The following is a 19,099-nucleotide window of genomic DNA, read 5'->3' as shown; positions in this document are numbered from 1 at the left end:
AGGAAATGGGAAGGGGCATCTCACATGGTCTGACTGGACCATAAAACGGTTTTAGGCACCAATAAAAAAATGGCCAGCAGTTGCAACTGGATATTCAGTCCTTTAGTCACAGACTGTTTGAATAGTACCCGAGGGGTTGTTTTTTTGCTCAAATGTAAACAAATTGTGATAGCTAAAGAATATTTATTCAGCAACAATGGTCAAAACTACTAGCTGCATAGTGGAGTAACTCCTCAAACTGGCCCACATTGGCCAAAAAAGTGGCCTATTTTGACTGGCCTACACTCGCATTTTGCGTTTTTGGTACGTTCATCGCCCTATTGCCCTATAGGCCAGTCCAAGCCTGCCGGCTCATCCATAATGGGTGAGGGGGTGTCCACCCACTGGCCACCTCACCCATTATGGAGGAGCCGAGGAGCCAGCCCAGTGAAACACTGAGCACTCCCTCAGCTGCTTTTTCCAGCTAAGGGAGTGCTCCAGGGCTGGCTGAACTCTCAAAGGGAAACACTGTTTGCCTTTGACAGTTCATTTCCCCAGCCGCACATGATCACTGAGCCATGCAACGCTAGGGGTGTTTTGCTTCACCAGCCTTGCATTGCTCATTGGAAATGCTGGCTGGGGCACTGCATGTGTGTATTTGCCAGGGGATGCTCCTGCGCCTCCTCGCACATACGGGCAGAGCAACCTGGAGCGGGCATTTTAGCAACCACGTGCAGGCCCCTGCAGAAGGTATGTTTATGGCAATTTATTTTTTATTTAAATGTGTATGGATGTGTCTATGCTTGTGTTATGGGACTGTGGTGGGAGCAGGATGGGCGGCAGCATTGGGATAGTGGTGGGAGTAGGGTGGGGAGAGCCCAGGGTCTGTACTGGGAGTAGGGTGTGGTGACGGCACACAAAAGTTCATAGCGATTTCTACATACTGCCCATACTGCCCATCTGGCACTTTTGGGGGGGCCCGGCCTGCCCAAACCTTGCAAGGGGGGCCCAGGCCAAAAAAGTTTGAAGACCACTGCTTTAGAGAGTCTCACTTTGTCTGCGGATAATATGCATATTATCCCAGCAGCTAGAAAACCTTCAACCAGGTCTCAGTATAGGAGCAAATGGCTCAGTTTCTGTCACTGGTGTTTTGCAAAAAAGCTGGACCACAGAGAAGCTGCTATCGACACGCTGCTGTTGTACATTTCTCATTTGGCAGTTTCAGGCATGCATGTTTTGTCTTGTAGGACTTATTTGTGGGCTATTGCCGCCTACCTGTCCACGGACTCTTGCTCTTTATCTTTGACAAACCCTGTCATTAAAAGGCACTTTGCAGGTCTGTTGCATCTGTATCCACCTGTGTGCAGCCCGCATCCTAAGTGGGATCTGAATATGGTCCTTACTGCTTTATGTCATAAACCCTTCGAACCCATGGCTACGGCAGACTTGAAATTCCTTTAATTGAAAATGGCCTTTCTGATTGCGGTAACTTCGGCAAGGTGTGTAAGTGAGCTTCAGGCCTTGTCGGTAGAACATCTATTCCTCACCTTTCACAAGGATAAGGTTGCCCTCCGGACCAATCCCTCTTTCCTCCCAAAGGTGGTATCTGATTTTCATCTGAACTTGTCGATTTCCTTACCAGTTTTCTTCCCAGAACCGGCTTCAGATGCCAAGAGGGTTCTGCATAATTTTGGTGTAAGGCGAGCTCTTAAGTTTTATTTGGACAGAACATCTAATCTCCGGAGCTCTTCCCAGATCTTGGTGACGTTTGAAGACCCAAAAGGAAATCCGGCTTCGAAAGCAACTATTTCCCGATGGATTGCTTCCTGTATCTCTGAAGCATATTCCGTTCAGGGCTTTCAACCTCCAAAGGGAATTCATGCCCATCTTGTGTGGGGCAAGGCTGCTGCCATTGCCATCCAAAAATATGTTCCCTGGGAAAATATTGCCAAGACAGCCACGTGGGCTTCCCCATCAGCTTTTGTGAAGCATTACTGCTTAAACCTGAACTCCAGGGATGATGCTCAGTTCGGGCAAGCTGTTCTTAAAAACCTCTTTCAGTAAAGGAGTTCCATCCACCCATTATGCTGTAAGGAGTGCTTGGTAATCTCCCAAAGTATGGAGGAAAGGGGACGGGACGTAGGAGTATAATAAAGTTACTCACCATAGTGACTACCTTACTCTTAGTCCATAGTCCCCTTTCCTCCATACACCCACCCGCCGTCCCCTCTAATAAGTAACCTCTATTATTGCTTAAATGGTCTCAGACCTGGTGATAGAAAAGGACTGAAGGGCGATGCGCGGGCCGGAGCTAAGGAGGGCAGGGTTACGGCCGCCTGCGGTACCTCACGTGAAAAGAGAAGGACGACACATTTTTCAGTTTGATGTTTTTTTACAAAAAGTGCTCCGGTCCTTTGTTAGATATCCTTTGGCAGCAGCACTAACGCAAGGCCTCATCGGAACAGTGACCCTGTAACGTCCCCCGTGATAGATCTTTTGCCTCTCATGGGAAGGATGTCCCAAAGGCATCCTGCCACTGTTTGGGTAAGCTTGCATAGTTTGGCTCAGACTCCCTATTTTGGTGGCAAACATTTACATTTGTCACAATCGGTTGCCTAGAAGGCGCTCGTCTGTTAGACGTCTTGTGGCAGTTACTTGGCTAAACCCTGTTTCCACTTGAATGAATGGAAATGGATGAATCTGCATATAATCAGAGACCAGGGCACCAGATGGCCTGGATCAGACCAAGCACAGAGAAATGTGTGCCCAACAGAATCTGGAACCCCTGAAGTGGGCTCTGGAAAAACCAGAGTAAGGGGGCAAGTAACATACTGGTTTGACTTTGCCCTCCTCCAAAGAGTTATGTGGGTGTAAAGTCCTGTCCCTATCTCTTTGTCTTTCCCAACTTAGATAAGTGGTGGTTTAGTCAAGGATCCCCTCCAGGGCCTTCCGCAGTGTAGTGGGATTGAGAGAGCTACTAACCTGAACTTTCCTTAACTTTTTTGGTACTCTGAATCACAACCACTGACATTGTCCAATCCAATAGTAAACCTACTTGTAAAATTATATATTTTGGAACTAATTACTGTAGTGGTCTAGGCCCCATTACATCTCAGGCTGAACTTACTAAGCATTAGGAAACTATTCCAGTCTTGCTCTTAAGCGTTCTACTGTGTTTTCTGAATCGGACTTATCTGCATTTCACTGGTTTCCAAACAAATGCTCTTCTAATTTCGCACTGACTTTACCACATACAGTTATTGCAGTATGGCTAATGACTCTGCTACATTATTGCCTAACTGTCTTTAGCTTAAAGTGTTAGGGTACTCCTTGGATATCACAAGAGTGAATGTACATATATCTTTTGTAAAAGTGGTGTGACAATTCTTAGCCATTTCATTGCTTAGTGAGCGTTTTAAAGGCCTAATAAATCATTGTATATGTTTGTAGTTCCTTGTCTTGCTGGAGTTATTGGAATGCTCTGTGTGTGTCGCAATGTAGCCCTAAACCACTCCTACACCTCCTGAGTCTAAGCCTTGCTGCTCTTCTAGCTACCTTGTTTGGGTTTGGCTAGACCTCAAGGTCTTTCATGTTCACCATAATAAGGTTGCCTTCCAAAATCCAGCCCCATGGCCGATTTTGTAAATCCATCTTGACATATGGCTACATCCACATCCCAGTCACTTTTGTAAACGAAGAATAGCTGTGGAACTCAGCTCCGTTATTCTTTATTGCAGGGGTCCCCTCTGTAGCATACCTCGGGATACTGCAGGCTGTGTTACATGACTGTTAGTCTGACACCTTCCAATCAAGATGATAGAGCTAACTGTGCAAGGTTACTTGTAAAGTGAGAGAGAGGTGGACATCTATATTTTCTGCATTATATGACATGTTAAATTGTTGTAAAACAGTTCCATATGTTTTCAAATTAGGTCAAATGTAATGAAAGCTAATAGGGCAATGACCACTAGGTTTTTCAAGCCCTTACATTCAAGAGGGGGAGGGAAATCTTGGCCTATTAATGTAGCACAAGTATGTTCTCCGATCTGCCCGTATTCCTCTGTTCAGTCTCTGAAAGATAATGCTGTCATTGCTAATGCTGCTCGCACTGTGGTCTTGGGGTTTTAAGTAGCAAAAGTCAGAGTTCCTTAGGAAGACTGGGCAAACAGGTGAGTACTTTACTTCTAGAGTTAGAAGAGCGTCCAGGGGCTTCGCAGAAGGCACCCAAGCAGGATTCTAGCAGTGGGACTGGGTGCACTGGATGAGAGGCCTCCCCATTACAGAAAACACCCCACAGCCACAGAAAAATCCTAAGAGACTTAAGGTAAGTACATACCCAAGCGAACACAGTATCTCAGCATTGAAGAAGATTTTGCAGCAGGAGGACTTCAGGATCTGCAGCCAAAAACCCAGTCAGTGGATTCCTTGTTGTGGTGACTGAAAACAGGACCTTAGAAGGGACTTTGCATCAGGGATTAATGGAGATGACTCTAGGCAAGGTTTTCCTCACGGCTGAATGCGGCTATGTGGGTTTGGCGCCTTTTACAGGAGCACAGACGAAGACAGAAAATCACAGTTGAATTCTCATTGTTACAAAGGTCCAGCACTCTGTTGAGGGGACTTTTCAGACTCGATTTGTGTCTCTGGAGATACGCCAGGATGCCCAAGTAGTTTCAGTGAGATTCGGAATTCGGAAGACCGTGCACCGCACAATCGCTCAAAGTTCCAGGGTATTGGGGTATTGCAGCCCTGAAAGGTCGCAGCAACGCGTGGGATGGCTCAAAATGCAGGTCTTCTTGAGTACAGTGGGTCTCACCAGGCTCTGGGTCAGGGTCATCGTTTTCGGAGTCCACAGTTCGATTGGAAGGAAAGGCTACAGCAGGCTCCGGTTACACAGCAGGCTCTCCGGTCACTGGAAATCATTTCAGCTGCTTTTCCTTCATCATCCTCTTCGGTTTCAGTTCCAGTGGGCGTCTTGTCTTCAGCTTCCAGATTCGCAGTATTTAACAGGAATTAAAACACAACTTCTGTGTTCTCTCCCTGCATTTTGCAAGAAGGGGCGGTCTGTCTGTCCAATCAGAACAGCCTTCCCCCCACTGGGATTTGTCTCCATTCAGGCAAGGATGAAGACAAAGGGCTGCAGAGTTTTGGACTCCTCCCTCGCTTCCTGCCTTCACTGACAAACTGGAGCCTGGGCGGCCAGTTCATGGGACTCCCGCCGAAGTTACAAATCACACAAAGAAATGTCCTGCCTTGGATGTCAGGGGAAGGAACAAGAAAGGAGAAGAATCACTGAAATGGCGAGAAAGAAGACAGGGGCCATTTTGGTAAAATTAGCACCCTTAGGTGCCTTTACTGTAGCTGTGAACCCAGCTCACGGTAAGGGTGCACCAAATTAATACAAGGTATCACTGCCACCAGCCATTTAAGGAAAGCTTGTCCCTGTAACAGAATTGTTACAGTTTTAGTGTGAAAGGGGATACATTGTATCTGCCCAGCACTCCACATAAGGTTGGGTGTACTGGTTTCACCTAACAAAATGTAAAAGGGATCCAAAGATCCTTTCTACCCTTGGGAACTGTAGTTCTCTCGAGGTTAACAAGAGAAAGTTTAAAAGGGGACCCCCTAGGACAACCCAGCAACAACAGGCACTTAATGGCAAAAAGTTGTTAAAGAGGATAACTTTGAAAAGACACTATGGAGAGTCTAAAAACTGACATCCATAAAACGATTAAAAGATTCTCTAAGTGTGGAAAAAGGTTCCCACTCATAGAGGTATTAAGGAAAAATATCCCACTAGTAAAGTAAAAGGTTCTGGGGTTGACCCAGGTCAGGAAGATTTACCATTTCTATGAAAACTTACCTAACACTCGTCCCTCCCAGACTAAGGAACAGGAGGATCTAATCCTCACCAGGATGGATCTCATGTTTCAAGTCGGTTAATTTGTTTGTTAAGTCCACCAGCAATCTTTTTGTAACTCTTGCTCTGATACATTTTTCATATTAGTTATCATTTGCAAACTATATGACATACAAGTACTGTTGGGCACTTTGCCTTGTCTAATGTATAGGGGATCTGATTTAACAGTCCCTCAGAAGTTGTGAAAACCTCTGAACCTAAAATAGGCTTTTTTTAAAGGGGTTACTATAAAGAAATCCCTTAGACCTAGAGGGGTCTCCATGATTCCTCACCACCTCTCACAGGAGCAGGTTGGATCTAAGGTATCCTATTTGGAGGGGTTGTGGCAAAGCATTGTACATGCTTCCACTTCCTCTTAGATCTTGATTTACCTTGGTTAGGGGTTTCCCTTCTAACACTAGGGTTTACAAGGGAGCCTTCAGCAGAAGATCCCACAGTGTCACGGTGTCTAGCCTTTAACTTATCTTTTTTGGATTTCCACCAGCTTTGAGGGTTACCAGTCCTCAAAGGCCTAGATAGGTTTCCACCTTGTCTAGCCACCCCTTCCTCGGAAGCAGTGTGGGTCAAAGACTGTAGAATTGGAACTGAAGTGGTGGTACATGGTTCAGGCTCCCATTTCCCTAATATTCTAGTTTTAGATGTGCCTTTGTTTTGAGATTTCCCTGCTAATTTTAGGACTTCCAATAGGATTCTCTGTAGAGGATTCCACAGATGTAGAGTTGTCTCTTGAAACAGAGACCCTAGCCTTGTCAGAACACCTATCCATCTCTAGTTGGGTTCACAGGCTTTTTATTAGACGGCCTAGTAAGCAAACTATTATTTTGTTTCTTATAACTCTTTTTGGTGTTCAGTTTTTCATGCCTGGAATTTTCCTTCTGGGCACTCTGATCTAAAGGAGAAAATGTAATTCCTACTTTGGGGTCAAGGAAACTCATTGTCCTCTTAGGTTTTTTAAAAACACCTACGCTTATCACGTCCATCTGGATCACCTCCACTGTAAGTGAGTTTTCAGGTCTATCCATATTTGTGGAACCACTTCCACTGTAACTGGGTTTTCAAGTGGTTCAGCCACTACAGGTTTGATTGAAGGGGCTTTTATTCTAAAGGACATACACCACACAGTGTGTGTGACATGAACACTAAGGTTCTGGTCAGCCCTAGGAATTGCCCCCAAAGCAGTAAAGTGTAACATTGGGTTTTTGCTTTTCCTGGGCTGTTGTAGACAGACAAAAAAAGAGTCTTTGGTTCTAACTGTCCATCATAAGTCATACATAACGTACTTGTATAGCTGGGAAAGATCTAACCTGGACTTCATTTTGAGGTTTAAAATGTATATGGGGTTTAATTGAGTTAGCTGTGTGTCATCCAAAAATAATTTACAAGAGTTGCTGCTTATCTCAATCTGTGTTTCACTGATCTCAAAAGCACCTGTAATTGAATATTACATCCTTAGTTTTTACTCACCTAGTATAACTGTGTATTTATCACAAAAGTAGTTATAGGTTTTTACTGTACCTGGAATAAGTGTCCCACTATTCACAAAACATATACTGTTCAGTTGACTGATTATGTGATTTGTTACTGAGAGTCACTGTACAACTGGTAGGGTCTACCGCCCTTGCATTACTGAATGTAATCTGAAAGTAACCATTGGTTTTTACTCCCCAAGAATAGGTGTGACCTGTACTGAATGTGTATGAAATGGTTTGACTTCCCTAGAACTACTGTTAGGTGTTCCAAATAAAGTTTATGCTTTGGTCTGTGTACCTTCAAGCATAGTGTTGTGTTTCTATAATTGTGATTACGTATAATGTGTGATAGTACTTATTTACCCCTAGATTTATCTGGGCCTACTTGTATTTAAATAAATCCTTTATTTGTACATGCTTAGTGTTTCAGTGTTTCTTTCTTTGGACTATTTGTATAACAATTTCATTTGTACTGATTCTACAGCCCTCTCTCCCTCCTAAGAAAAGCCTTGCTGCTCTGTCTACGCTACCAACAAACTCAGGTGGTACAGCCTTATACTAAGAGTGTAGTCTTGTACTGCCTCAGTTGAATGCTTTTGATGAAATTGGGTAGAACTTCAGAAAATCTGTTCTAACAGTGCCTACCTGTTTTGCCCTCCAATCCGACTCTGAGACAATCACAATTAGATAGGGATAGACTTCTGAAACGTTAGGCCTCTGTGAAAATAATTACAAGTATTTACCTGCTTTATGTTGGTTCTGTTTCATCCATTTGTACCTGAAACAGATATTCTGAAAGTTATTACAAAGGTTTTACTTATGTTTCAATTGCATACTGCCAATCTAAACGTGTTACAGAAGGGATTTACTTACTGTGAATAATGCATTAGTTTTTCTAAATTTACTTATTGTGTGTTATAGTACTTACCTTGCTGAATAGTTACTTTCCTTAGTGTATATATAAAATAAAACATTATTTTCATATAACGTTTAGTGTGTCAGTGTTTCTTTTGCCTATGTGTATACTCTAAGTTCCTTGTGCTACCTACAGCCTTTTTCCCCTCCTAAGATAAGTCTGGCTGCTCAGCCATTGCTACCAACAAAACCTGTGTGGTTCAGGCCTATACTAAGATTTGGAGCCCTGTGTCCCAAATGCAAGTCTTCTAAAGTCCTACCTTTTGGTGGACTTTTGTAAAACTCACTAACACTGCCCACTTCCATCATATCCTGGGGGTCTCCTGCCGAGGTGGGACATGAGATGGTCTGCATTTTAGGGTGCCTGGGTCGTCCAGCTGCAAAGCATTTGGAACCATCTTGTTGGAGCATGCAATCGCTACCCCACCAGACCCAAACCTGAAACTGAAAATGACCACTGCCCCCGCAGTCTCTGGACCCCCTGCAATAGAACTAGTGATTGAATTAAGGCGGCCCAGTGAATTTAGGAAATCTAAGGGCGGGTCCTAATGAAATTGGAATAAGGGAGTTGACCATGCATGCCGGTTTCTAACCCCTTCTGCCAAAGGGTTGCACTGGCGCAAATCCCTCAAACTACCTATCCCTGGCCTGTCGTGATTGGTGGAGTTATGGCCAAGGAGCCCCCTGGTTTCCCCTAGCATGGTGGAATTAGGATAGGACCCCTAATTTTGAACTTATTTGTATTTCCTCATCACTGGAATATTTTTCTCACCTGTTGGCTTTGCCAATACTTGTTTCTTCACTATATAGACCACAGTTGCCTTGCAAAAGGTATCTTCTTAGGACTTATTACTCTTAAGGTCATTATGCTTAATCGCCGTAGCAGGGAACAACTTCTTAACTGTTATGTGCCTTATTTTAAAATAGAAACAGAAACATTTATTAAGTGCAACTTCTTACCAGTGAAAACCAGTTTTTTTTGTTTTGTTTTATTGGTTAATAGAATATAAACCTTAAACATACTGGGCATTGCAGTTCAGCCAATTAATATCAATTGTGTCAATCTGTCCCTTTCCTTCAATTCCTTGTTGATTTTTTTACAGCAGTCTCATTAAACCATCGCTACCTAGATTGTCAATTATTTTGTCCATCATTTTCGATTGTTATGCCAAATTTTTCTCCAGATAGAATTCCTTCCCACCACATCTCATCATTCAGATGGGGGTATTGTTAATAGTAGTCACCTAGGAATGTTTGGCGAAGTTCTCTAAGACCTAAGCAGGATATCATGAGGTGTTTTAGTGTCTCTGTGTTTCCAAATGAGTCACAAAACCGGCAGCCTGAGTTTTTTTGAGCAATCTGTTTCCTCATGAACTAATTTTACCCCATATCCAGGATATTTAGTCGGCTTCTTATCAGCAAGTGCCTATAATAGGCTGATGGAAACTGTTTTTGGTAGCTTAAGGGGAGATTTAGTTTCTTGATTTCCCAACAGATGTTAATACACATCTTAAATCCACTTCTTAGGTCTGATGTATCTTGCCGGTCCTGGTCTTGTAGTTTTTTCTTTACTGTACACAGTGTGATCTTTAACATCTGTTCATCTACATTTATTCCTTCCAAGAAAACTTGACAGGATCTTTTCCATACTGAATAGTAGGTATCCGAGTTTATATAAACTCTGTTCAGGATGGCAAAAGGAGCTATTGGAGATTCTGTTATGCACTTCCTATACAGGGAAATGGTTTTCCACACCACTATCGACTGCATAGATTGGAGTCGTAGTTCAAATCGGATCGTATAACCAGGCAGGGAGTTTGGGAGTCGCAGGATTCTCCTCCAATAATAGCCTTCACATGTATCCCAAAACCTCTGGTCTAGGTTGATTAAGGCCTCTGCACCATATGTAAGGACTGCCACCACCTTTTGTTTGTAGAACGTTATGGTGGGCATTAGTGAGTACCTGCCATATCGATTATGGATTGCTCTACCTTGAATAAGCTGATAATGGCCATTAGAATTCTTTTTTATTCTAACTCCTAAGTATGTGATTGAATCAACTACTGAATCAACTACTTCTAGTTGTTGATTATTCAGGAACCACCTATTCAGATCTTTATTTTTTTTTCTACCACCAGCCTTTTTGAGGGTCAGGATTTTGGATTTCCCAATATTCGCCTTCATTTGATTCTCTTCAAGGAAACATTGGAAGGCATCTAGATGTCTTTGCAGAACAATGGGCGTCTGGTCAATAAACACCAGGTCGTCTGCGTACAGAACCCATGATATGGGACTTATGTTTACTTTCGGCAGGAAGGCTTGCACTTCGTTTTGATTTTCATCCATGTCTAGAATATATAGAACAAACAATATGGGTGCCAGTGCACAGCCTTGCATTGTACCTTCGTAGGTACATATCTTATTGGATAGATGGCCATTTTTAGACAGTCGGACTTGCATTTTGGTGTCCGAATATAGGGCTCTTATTGCTTCTATTAAGCAATCAGGGCAGCCCCATTTTTTCAACTTCATCCATAGGCGCTCACGGCTAACAGAGTCAAAAGCTTGTTCAAGGTCCATAAAACCAAGAAAAAATTTGGAGTTTTTGTTAATTGCCTGTTTCTTCAATAGGTTCAGTAAAAAGATGTTTAATTCAGTTCCCACTCGTGGCAGAAAGGCAGTTTGTCTTGGATCTAGTATGCCTGTTGTAGTTGCCAATCTTGTCAGGTCTCTTAGCATTAGGGTGGCAAAGAGTTTGCCTATTGAATCCAGTAAGGCAATGGGGTGGTAATTTCTGGGGTCCCCTCGATCGCCTTTCTTATACATGGGGATAATTATCCCCTCTTTCCACGAGAGGGGAATTGATTTTGTCGTCATAACTTGTTTTAAAAGCAAGTAAATCATTTCACCCAATTTTTCTTTATTTGATTTCAGTTCCATATTAGAGATGACGTCCGGGACGGCTGCTCTTGATGTGCTTAATTTCTGGATCATCAAGTCAATATCAAGACGATCAAAGTTTATCTTCCAGGGGTCCAGAGTAGGTTTCATGTCATTAGCATGGCAGAGTCTTCCTTCTGAACAGCTCTGTATAATGCTCGGTCCAGGTGGTTTCTGAAACTTGGTTTGTTGTATGTGCAACTTGGACATCATCACCTTTATTAATTATCTCCCACAGATTTTGCCCATTGCTCGTCGATATCGCTGCTAGCATATTTTCAGCATCGGCTTGCGCTCTAATTGCTTTTGTAGACCTAATCCAGTTTTTATAAGTCTGTTTTAATTGCCTAATTGTTTCCCTTTTGGCATCATTGGGGTTCTTTTGAAGTGCTCGAATGTCTGATCTAAGCTTTTGCCTCTTGATAACTAAGTTTTTATCGTAGGCATGCTTCCTGGTCACTTCCCTCATGCTATTTGATTTCCTCTCCACCTCAGACGCTTTTAGCAGCCAGCGATATTCGACTGCTGAGGGGTTAGACCTTACATAGGATTCGTACTGTTTTGCTACTATTGGTATTTCGTCCGGTTTGATTCGCAGTCGGTTTAATCCCCAGGTCACAGCCACAGGTTTCATTTTTTTAGACACTTATTTATGTTTAATAGAGGGATAGTTGTTTCAGTTTTCAAGAGGTCATGATCACTCCAGTTTCAAGGTGCTACAAAAATACAAATACAATCACGCACATTAGATTTAAAACATAATCAACATAAAATTGTATTAAAACATAGAAACAGTACAAACCTCCCCCTAATCAGCAGTATAAGGCAGGGCAAACTTTGCATTGCCCTTACAGTGTTTTTACTACGCACAGTTTTCCATGTTTCATATTTGAATCACTTATAAACTGTCTTAAAATTAAAGTATGGATGATCTCTGGTGAAATCAGCAACCGTGAATGTATGCATGCCTACAGCATTGCTTAGCCGCACTACTTACCTGTGACCTTTCATTGCTTAGAGCGGGTTCAGGCCCAGTACATAGGGATCTATGGGATCTGAATGCAAGAATGCAGGCGCACAGTGATCACATATATATGTCTGTCATTATAGAATGACACAATCCCACGTGCAGGGGACACCCCCGCATCCCTGAACCTGTTATACCGCACAACCCTCCTGATCCCCTTGCGCAATATAATGGGAGTTATACATTTGCATCTACCGCAAATGCACAGTTAATAAGCATGCAGGCTTTTTTTCTCCGTATTTTGCCATGCTACCATAAATGGCGCATTTGCATAATTGCTGCATAATAATTTGAGTGCTCTGCGTTTGTCTCACTGCACCACAACACCTCCCTTATCTCCTCTAGGCTAATCCGTACTGCTTGATTGCTTACATGGATTGAGTTTGGCGAGACCCTAGGTGGCCTTTCCCTGCTCACCAAAACAGAACGGCATCTCAGAACCCCCTCAGGCCGGTTCTGAACATCCATCTAACAGTTTCTGCTCACTTAGATCTTTGCTTAAAGGCAATGTGAGGAAGTGAGGCAAGAACTGGCTGTGGGTTAAGCCTAGATAGGGAGGGAAATGCAGGCACAATAAAAAAAACAGACAGGTGCCTGCAAAGCGTGAACTATTCTCAAATGGAACAAGAGGTCGCGTGGGGTATGGGACATGGGGCTATCCAGATGAAACCATGCCCCTGCTGATTGGGCTAGGCTTTTTTTTTTGCATAATCACAAACTAACAAACTTGTAGGGGACATTCGTTCTGAAAGAATATTAGTGAGAACCCCAATCCATTGTTGACCGAACTTCAACACACCTGCAAAGTGGACAAAAGGATATTTGCAAAAAAGGATTTCTTTGTTCATGTTGGGCTCAAGTACTTACCTCCGCGGTGAGATTGTCCGTGCACCCTTGGGTTGCAATAGCTCACGTCTTAATGTAAAATATGAAATTCTGCTGAATTATTCAATGTGTTCGATAAGGTATGCCGTGACTTATACCAATATGTACTGGGAATCCGCACCACACCTGCTGATATAATTCTCCTACTACTTGAGACCAAATATTCCTGAGTGTGTGTTTGTTAATGAACGCTCTGTGCAGCGGTCAGTGCTTAGTGTTACATTTACTCGTAGAAACGTGCTAATGATTTCAGTCAATACTTCTATTTATTTATACTCTGCTGTTTATTCTAGGGAGTGGACTTGTATCAGGAATCCAAAAAGTATTTTGGATTATCTGAGTTTATTGAGTCAACACTGTCAGGGCACAGCCTTCCAATGCTACGCTACGATAGTTCTTTTGAAGCGATGATCATGACATTAGGAAAACGGTATGCCCTTCATTTTTAATATTTTTGCATGCAAATGTTGACTATTGGATTGAAATGTTTCACTTCTGTCATCCCTTTTTCATATTCTTTGTAAAGTTCTGAAAAAGCACGTCAGGCCTCAATGCGATATTGTACATCAATACTGCTGTGAACAGACTCCTCCCATCACTCATGCTTCTAGATCGCTGAACATCATTCTTATCTTTTAAACTATGTGTAGACCTCTCGAAACATTTACTTTGCAACTCCTCTGCCTTCGCACAGCCCCACCCCGTGAGAAGGAAGAGGGAATAAGTAGCTTAGAAGGTCAAGTATAGGCAAACACTGTTCAACGTCCTACTTGATTGCACCAATTCTCCAACATCCCCAGTCCGCAAGCCCATCTTGCTTGGTTACCATATCGTATCATGTTCGAACATCAAACACCAATGCCAACAAACATCACAAGTGGTATCAACAGTAGAACCCACAGCAGTAGTCGTCCGACAACTGCCCTCACCTTTTTTAAGGCCATCCAGAAACATCTGGGCTGCCTTTAGTTGGAAGTCTAGCTAGGTATAGCATAGAGTTGCGGCTCCGATTCTCAGCAGGAGCCTCTTGACAGAATGTTTTAAGTTCTGCCTCTTCATTTTGGCTTCCTGGCATAAGTCGAAGAAGACAAGCATCTACTATTCCCTAGGTCTTTCCCTGGAGTTCCACACCTCTGCAATGACTGGGTCCACTGTCGAACATCTACCTCCTGCTGTTCGCTTGGGAAGATGAACTGCTCTACACAGCAGGCCTGGGGCATTGGATGCTGCAATTATAACCTTTCAGTCCACAGACAAGTATACCATGGGCCTCGAGTACGGCAATGCACGTAAAAAGGGTGGTAATGCCGCAGAAATTCCATTACTGCTTCATTACCACCACATTACAGCCGCTTTACAACCATATTACCCCCGCATTACTGCACCACGTACTAAAAGTTTGGTGGTAAGGTGGAGTAATGACCTCCAACAAAAGGCTGGAGGTAAATCATCCACCTTACCACCAAAAATGGACAAAATCGGTGGAATTACTGCCAGTGTTAATTCCACCAAAATCCGAATGCAGTTCTATGGATTCTGAAAATGGGGTTTAACACAGCCCTACCACCACTTGTAATGCCGCAATAAATCTGTGGGATCATGTGGTGATAACGGTAACCGAGTTTAGCGATAATTCTGTGGGCGCAATGGGACACTATCTTTTATCTTTTTTTTGATCTTTTAGGGCCTTTTCCTCACTCCGGATCAATAATCACAAAATCTTCAAGTTGGAGTCTCGGGGCATATAGTCAGACTGTTCATCCCTCCCCTGCAGCTGTCCAGGGGAGAAGACTATGAACTGCTATCATTTCTGGTGACCGTAGTGATCATTCTCAGTGTTGGCATCTCTGAATCATGTCTGCTTTTTCTTTTCGTCTCATAACAGATCTTTTTCTCTGTTGTGTCCATCTGTGCATTCTTGGGTTCCAGCCGGTCCCAGTGATCTTCGCAGTAACTAGCTTCTTGACGAAGTGGAAAGAGGAGCCGATCACAATGTACTCTTTGACTGTTTTATCTTTAATGGTTTCTTAATTTATAATGAATGTTTAGCGAGTGGTAGGGGTCCCTTTATCAACACTGATTGCTATCATTCTGAGATAACTTGGCCTAAACTACCTGAAGTGTATGGTTAATTGGAATAAGCTTGCCTTGTATGCAAAATGCATAACTCCTGTATGACCCGTGATGTTGGAGATGATTCATAGAGAGCTGTGGTCTAATGGTAACCCTTCCTTGACTGGATGGCATAAACCTTTTGGAGGTGATCGGCAGCTCCATGGAGCAATTAATGACTAATCCATTACGGGTTAAAAGAAAATTGCAGGAGTGTGATTGGATCTCAACGCAAGAGATGGCAAGTTCTTATCACTCTGTGGCTCACCTGCCTTTAGAAAGTTGGAAACTAAATTCACAGCTTGAATACTTAATACAATTCCCAGACAAAAAGGTCAGAAACCTATTTTTGAGAACTCGTTTCAACTTACATCCGACCAACGAGATCTGTGCAACTCGGGGCCAATCAACGGTTAAAATTGTCGGTACTGCAATAACGTGACAAAAACTGAATCCTTGACCCATATAGTAACCTCTTATCCAGCTTTGGCAGCCAAACGCTCCAAACATTTAAGATTGCTTTTCTCGGACTTTGACCTTTCCGATACCGACGGCTGGTGGAAGTCCTTAATAACAGGTCACAAAATTAAGTACATAATTGCAGTAATCAAATTTCTGCCAGAGATTGGACATGCAAAGGTTTTGTGAGCTCTCTGAATTCTCTGGTACAGGGACACTTGTTTTACACATCTGTTTTATGCATTTTCTTATTTTTTTCCAGAACTCTGCGAAGAATGTAAATTTGACTTGTTTTTGTTTACGGTAAAGTTCTAGCTTTGCTAAAAAAATGGTTACTTCAAATTTAATGCAAATAATTAAATGAAAAAAATGATGAATGTTTAAGGTTGTATGGCTAACTAGATTTATAAATTACTGTACCGTTCTACAAACGAGTGTTATGACTAGTGATTCACGTTAATTGCTGTTTTGAACAGTTTTTCTTTTTCTATTTGTTTTATGTGATTTAGAAGGGTTTCTAACCCCAAGTAAAGAAAGTAATATAATAATCATAGTACTTTAGTGCCTCCGAAAGACAAAACCTGGAAAAAGCCTTTGGTTCAAGAAATAAGGCGACCCTCACAGGTGAAATTCAATTCAAGTGTCCCTAAAGACAACCATAAACCAGGATTTTGAGTTCAACTAATTTATGTAATCTCCTAAAGTGCTGAAATAAATGGTTAAAATACGTGCAACACATCCCATTGGCCCCAACCATCCAACACACCACCTACAACTCCCCCACCCACCAGAATGTCTGCTGTCAGTTCTAAGCCCAGGGCTCTTTTCTAAATGATTGTGTAATACATTGATACATGTTTTTACCAAGAGACCTTGAGTATAGGTGTCTACTTGAACCACTGTGATTGAACGTCCTCTGTGTAATTACTTGTACTGCTCACATTCACTCTTGAGATGAGCCTGGCTGCTCAGCTCGCTACCAAAAACTGTGTGGTACAGACTTATACCAAAGGTTGGTTTGGCTAACACCTGTAGTCCTAATTGTGTGTAGTGGTCCCAGGGGGTACTGGATGCAATTCTGCCTAACATTGGTACACCATTTGAGAGGGTTGGCATCGACATTGTCGGCCCCCTTCACCCTCCCACATCAGGTGGACATTGATTCATTCTGGTACTGGTTGATTATGCCACCAGGTAGCCTGAGGCTATACCCCTTCGGACCATTACAGCCAATGTGGTTGCCAGGGCTCTCCTGGGCATTTTCACCAGAGTTGGATTCCCTAAAGAGGTGGTCTCTGACAGAGGATCCAACTTCATGTTGAGTTACATGCAAGCAATGTGGAAAGAGTGCAGAGTAACCTACAAGTTCTCCACCTCGTACCATCCCCCAGACCAATGGTCTGGTTGAGAGATTTAATAAAACTCTCAAGGGTATGCTGGGTGCTTTGGAAGAGCCCCTAAGGAGGAAATGGGATCTCCTTCTGTCATGCCTGCTGTTCGCTTACAGAGCGGTACCTCAAGAGGATGTTGGTTTCAGCCCCTTTGAGTTGCTCTTTAGACATCCCGTGAGGGGGACGCTTGCCTTGATCAGAGAAGGTTTGTAAGCCACCCCTTCAGGTCCTGCCAAGCCAGTGGGAGGCTCTGTGTTAGGCTCAGATGGAGGATGGCGCAGATGATGGGCCAGGCGACAGCGAACCTTAAGGCAAGCCAGGAATTGAACAAATACTGGCATGACCTTAAAGCATCACAAGTGGATTGGACTCCAGGACAGGAAATCTTTGTGATGGAGCCTACCAAGCCTCGAGCTTTGGCAGATAAGTGGACTGGACCCTTCAGGATAATCTCCAAGATGGGCGAAGTCAATTATCTGGTTGACATGGGAGTCCCTGGGGTAGCCCCTCAGGTATTCCAGGTCAACTGGCTCAAGACTTTCCATAGGCGACAGGAAGTCTTGTGCCTTCTGTAGCTTCAGAGCAAGAGGAGGAAGAGAGTGAGCCCCTTCCTGATTTGCTGCATAGCAACCCTCAGGATGACTCAGTGGAGGGAGTGCATCTCTCTCCAGACCTGACACCAGAGCAGCAGAGGGCCTGCAAGGCTTTGCTCCGCAGTATGCACCTCTGTTTTCACTAACACCAGGCCTCACCCCATGGTGCAGGTACGAAATTGACACTGGTGACAGTGTACTTGTCAAAGCAGGTGCTATCGGATGCCAGACACTGTGAAGAACTAAATCCAGGCTCAGGTCGCCAAGATGTTGGATCTGGGTGTTATTAAACCCTCAACCAGTCCCTGGTCCAGTCCAGTGGTCCTTTTCCCCAAGGCAAGTTCCCAGGCAGGTACCAAGGATTGGTGGTTCTGTGTAGACTACATAGGGGTCAATGCCGTCACCAAAACTGACGCGCACCCATTGCCCAGGGCTGATGAGCTTTTGGACACCATAGGTGCTGCCAAATTTGTGAGCATCTTTGACCTTACCTCAGGCTATATAGCTCTGATGGACCATGCCAATGAAAAGACTGCACCTGAGGGGCTCTACCAGTTTAGAGTCATGCCTTTTGGATTGAAGAATGCACCTGCCACCTTCCAAAGATTAGTCAACCATGCGCTTGGTGGGCTGGAGGCATTTTGTGTGGCCTACATAGACGACATTGCTGTCTACGGTTCCACCTGGGAAGAGCATTCGACTCATTTGGATAAGGTTTTTGCAGGCCTTGAAAAGGGCTAACCTCACTGTCAAGGCCACCAAGTGCTAGATAGCTCAGGGGAAACTCACTTATCTTGGTTATGAGGTAAGAAGGGTCGAATCCAACCTCTCCTCAGTAAAGTACAGGATGTACATGACTGGGAGACTCCCACTACTCAAACCAAGGTGACAGCCTTTTTGGGCCTCACTGGGTATTACCGTAAATTCATGGGGGACTATGGAACCATAGCTGCCCCTCTGACAGCTCTGACTTCGCCCAAACAACAGGGAAAGGTTAACTGGATGGAAGACTGTCAGTGGGCCTTTGTTGGTTTGAAGGACAGTCTGTGTAGGGCACCTGTGTTGTGTGAGCCTGACTACAGCAAACCCTTTATCGTTCAGACTGATGCCTGCGACACCAGAATTGGAGCTGTCTTGTCCCAGTTAAATGACAGAGGGAGGGAACAGCCGCCTATCATATTCATCAGTAGGCAACTCAAGGGTAGAGAACTTAGGTGGGCTACTGTTGAAAAGGAATGTTTTAGCATAGTTTGGAGCCTTATGCGTATTAGGACCTACCTTACATCGTCTACCTTCAAGGTCCAAACAGACCATAAGCCCTTAAAATGGCTTATGCAGATGAAGGGTGAAAACCCGAAACTGCGCAGGTGGTCCATTAGCCTGCATGGGCTAGACTTCATCATTGAGTA

At 43.6% G+C, this 19,099-nt stretch overlaps 1 protein-coding gene across 2 annotated transcripts in view; it reads left to right on the top strand.

Annotated features, from left to right (window-relative positions):
* Positions 1–19,099, top strand: part of GREB1 (growth regulating estrogen receptor binding 1) — a 627,979-nt gene that overhangs the window by 376,510 nt on the left and 232,370 nt on the right. For both annotated transcript variants that reach the window (XM_069605957.1, XM_069605956.1), the window contains exon 17: positions 13,429–13,565. In XM_069605957.1, the coding sequence (XP_069462058.1) occupies positions 13,429–13,565 (137 nt within the window). The remainder of the gene's footprint in view (positions 1–13,428; positions 13,566–19,099) is intronic.

This window comes from Ambystoma mexicanum, chromosome 4p, assembly GCF_040938575.1.
Source record: "Ambystoma mexicanum isolate Mex_15411 chromosome 4p, UKY_AmexF1_1, whole genome shotgun sequence".
In the NCBI taxonomy this organism is placed as follows: Eukaryota; Metazoa; Chordata; class Amphibia; order Caudata; family Ambystomatidae; genus Ambystoma; species Ambystoma mexicanum.
Note: the sequence above shows the minus strand (reverse complement) of the source record. Positions and strands in the feature narration are given on the sequence as shown.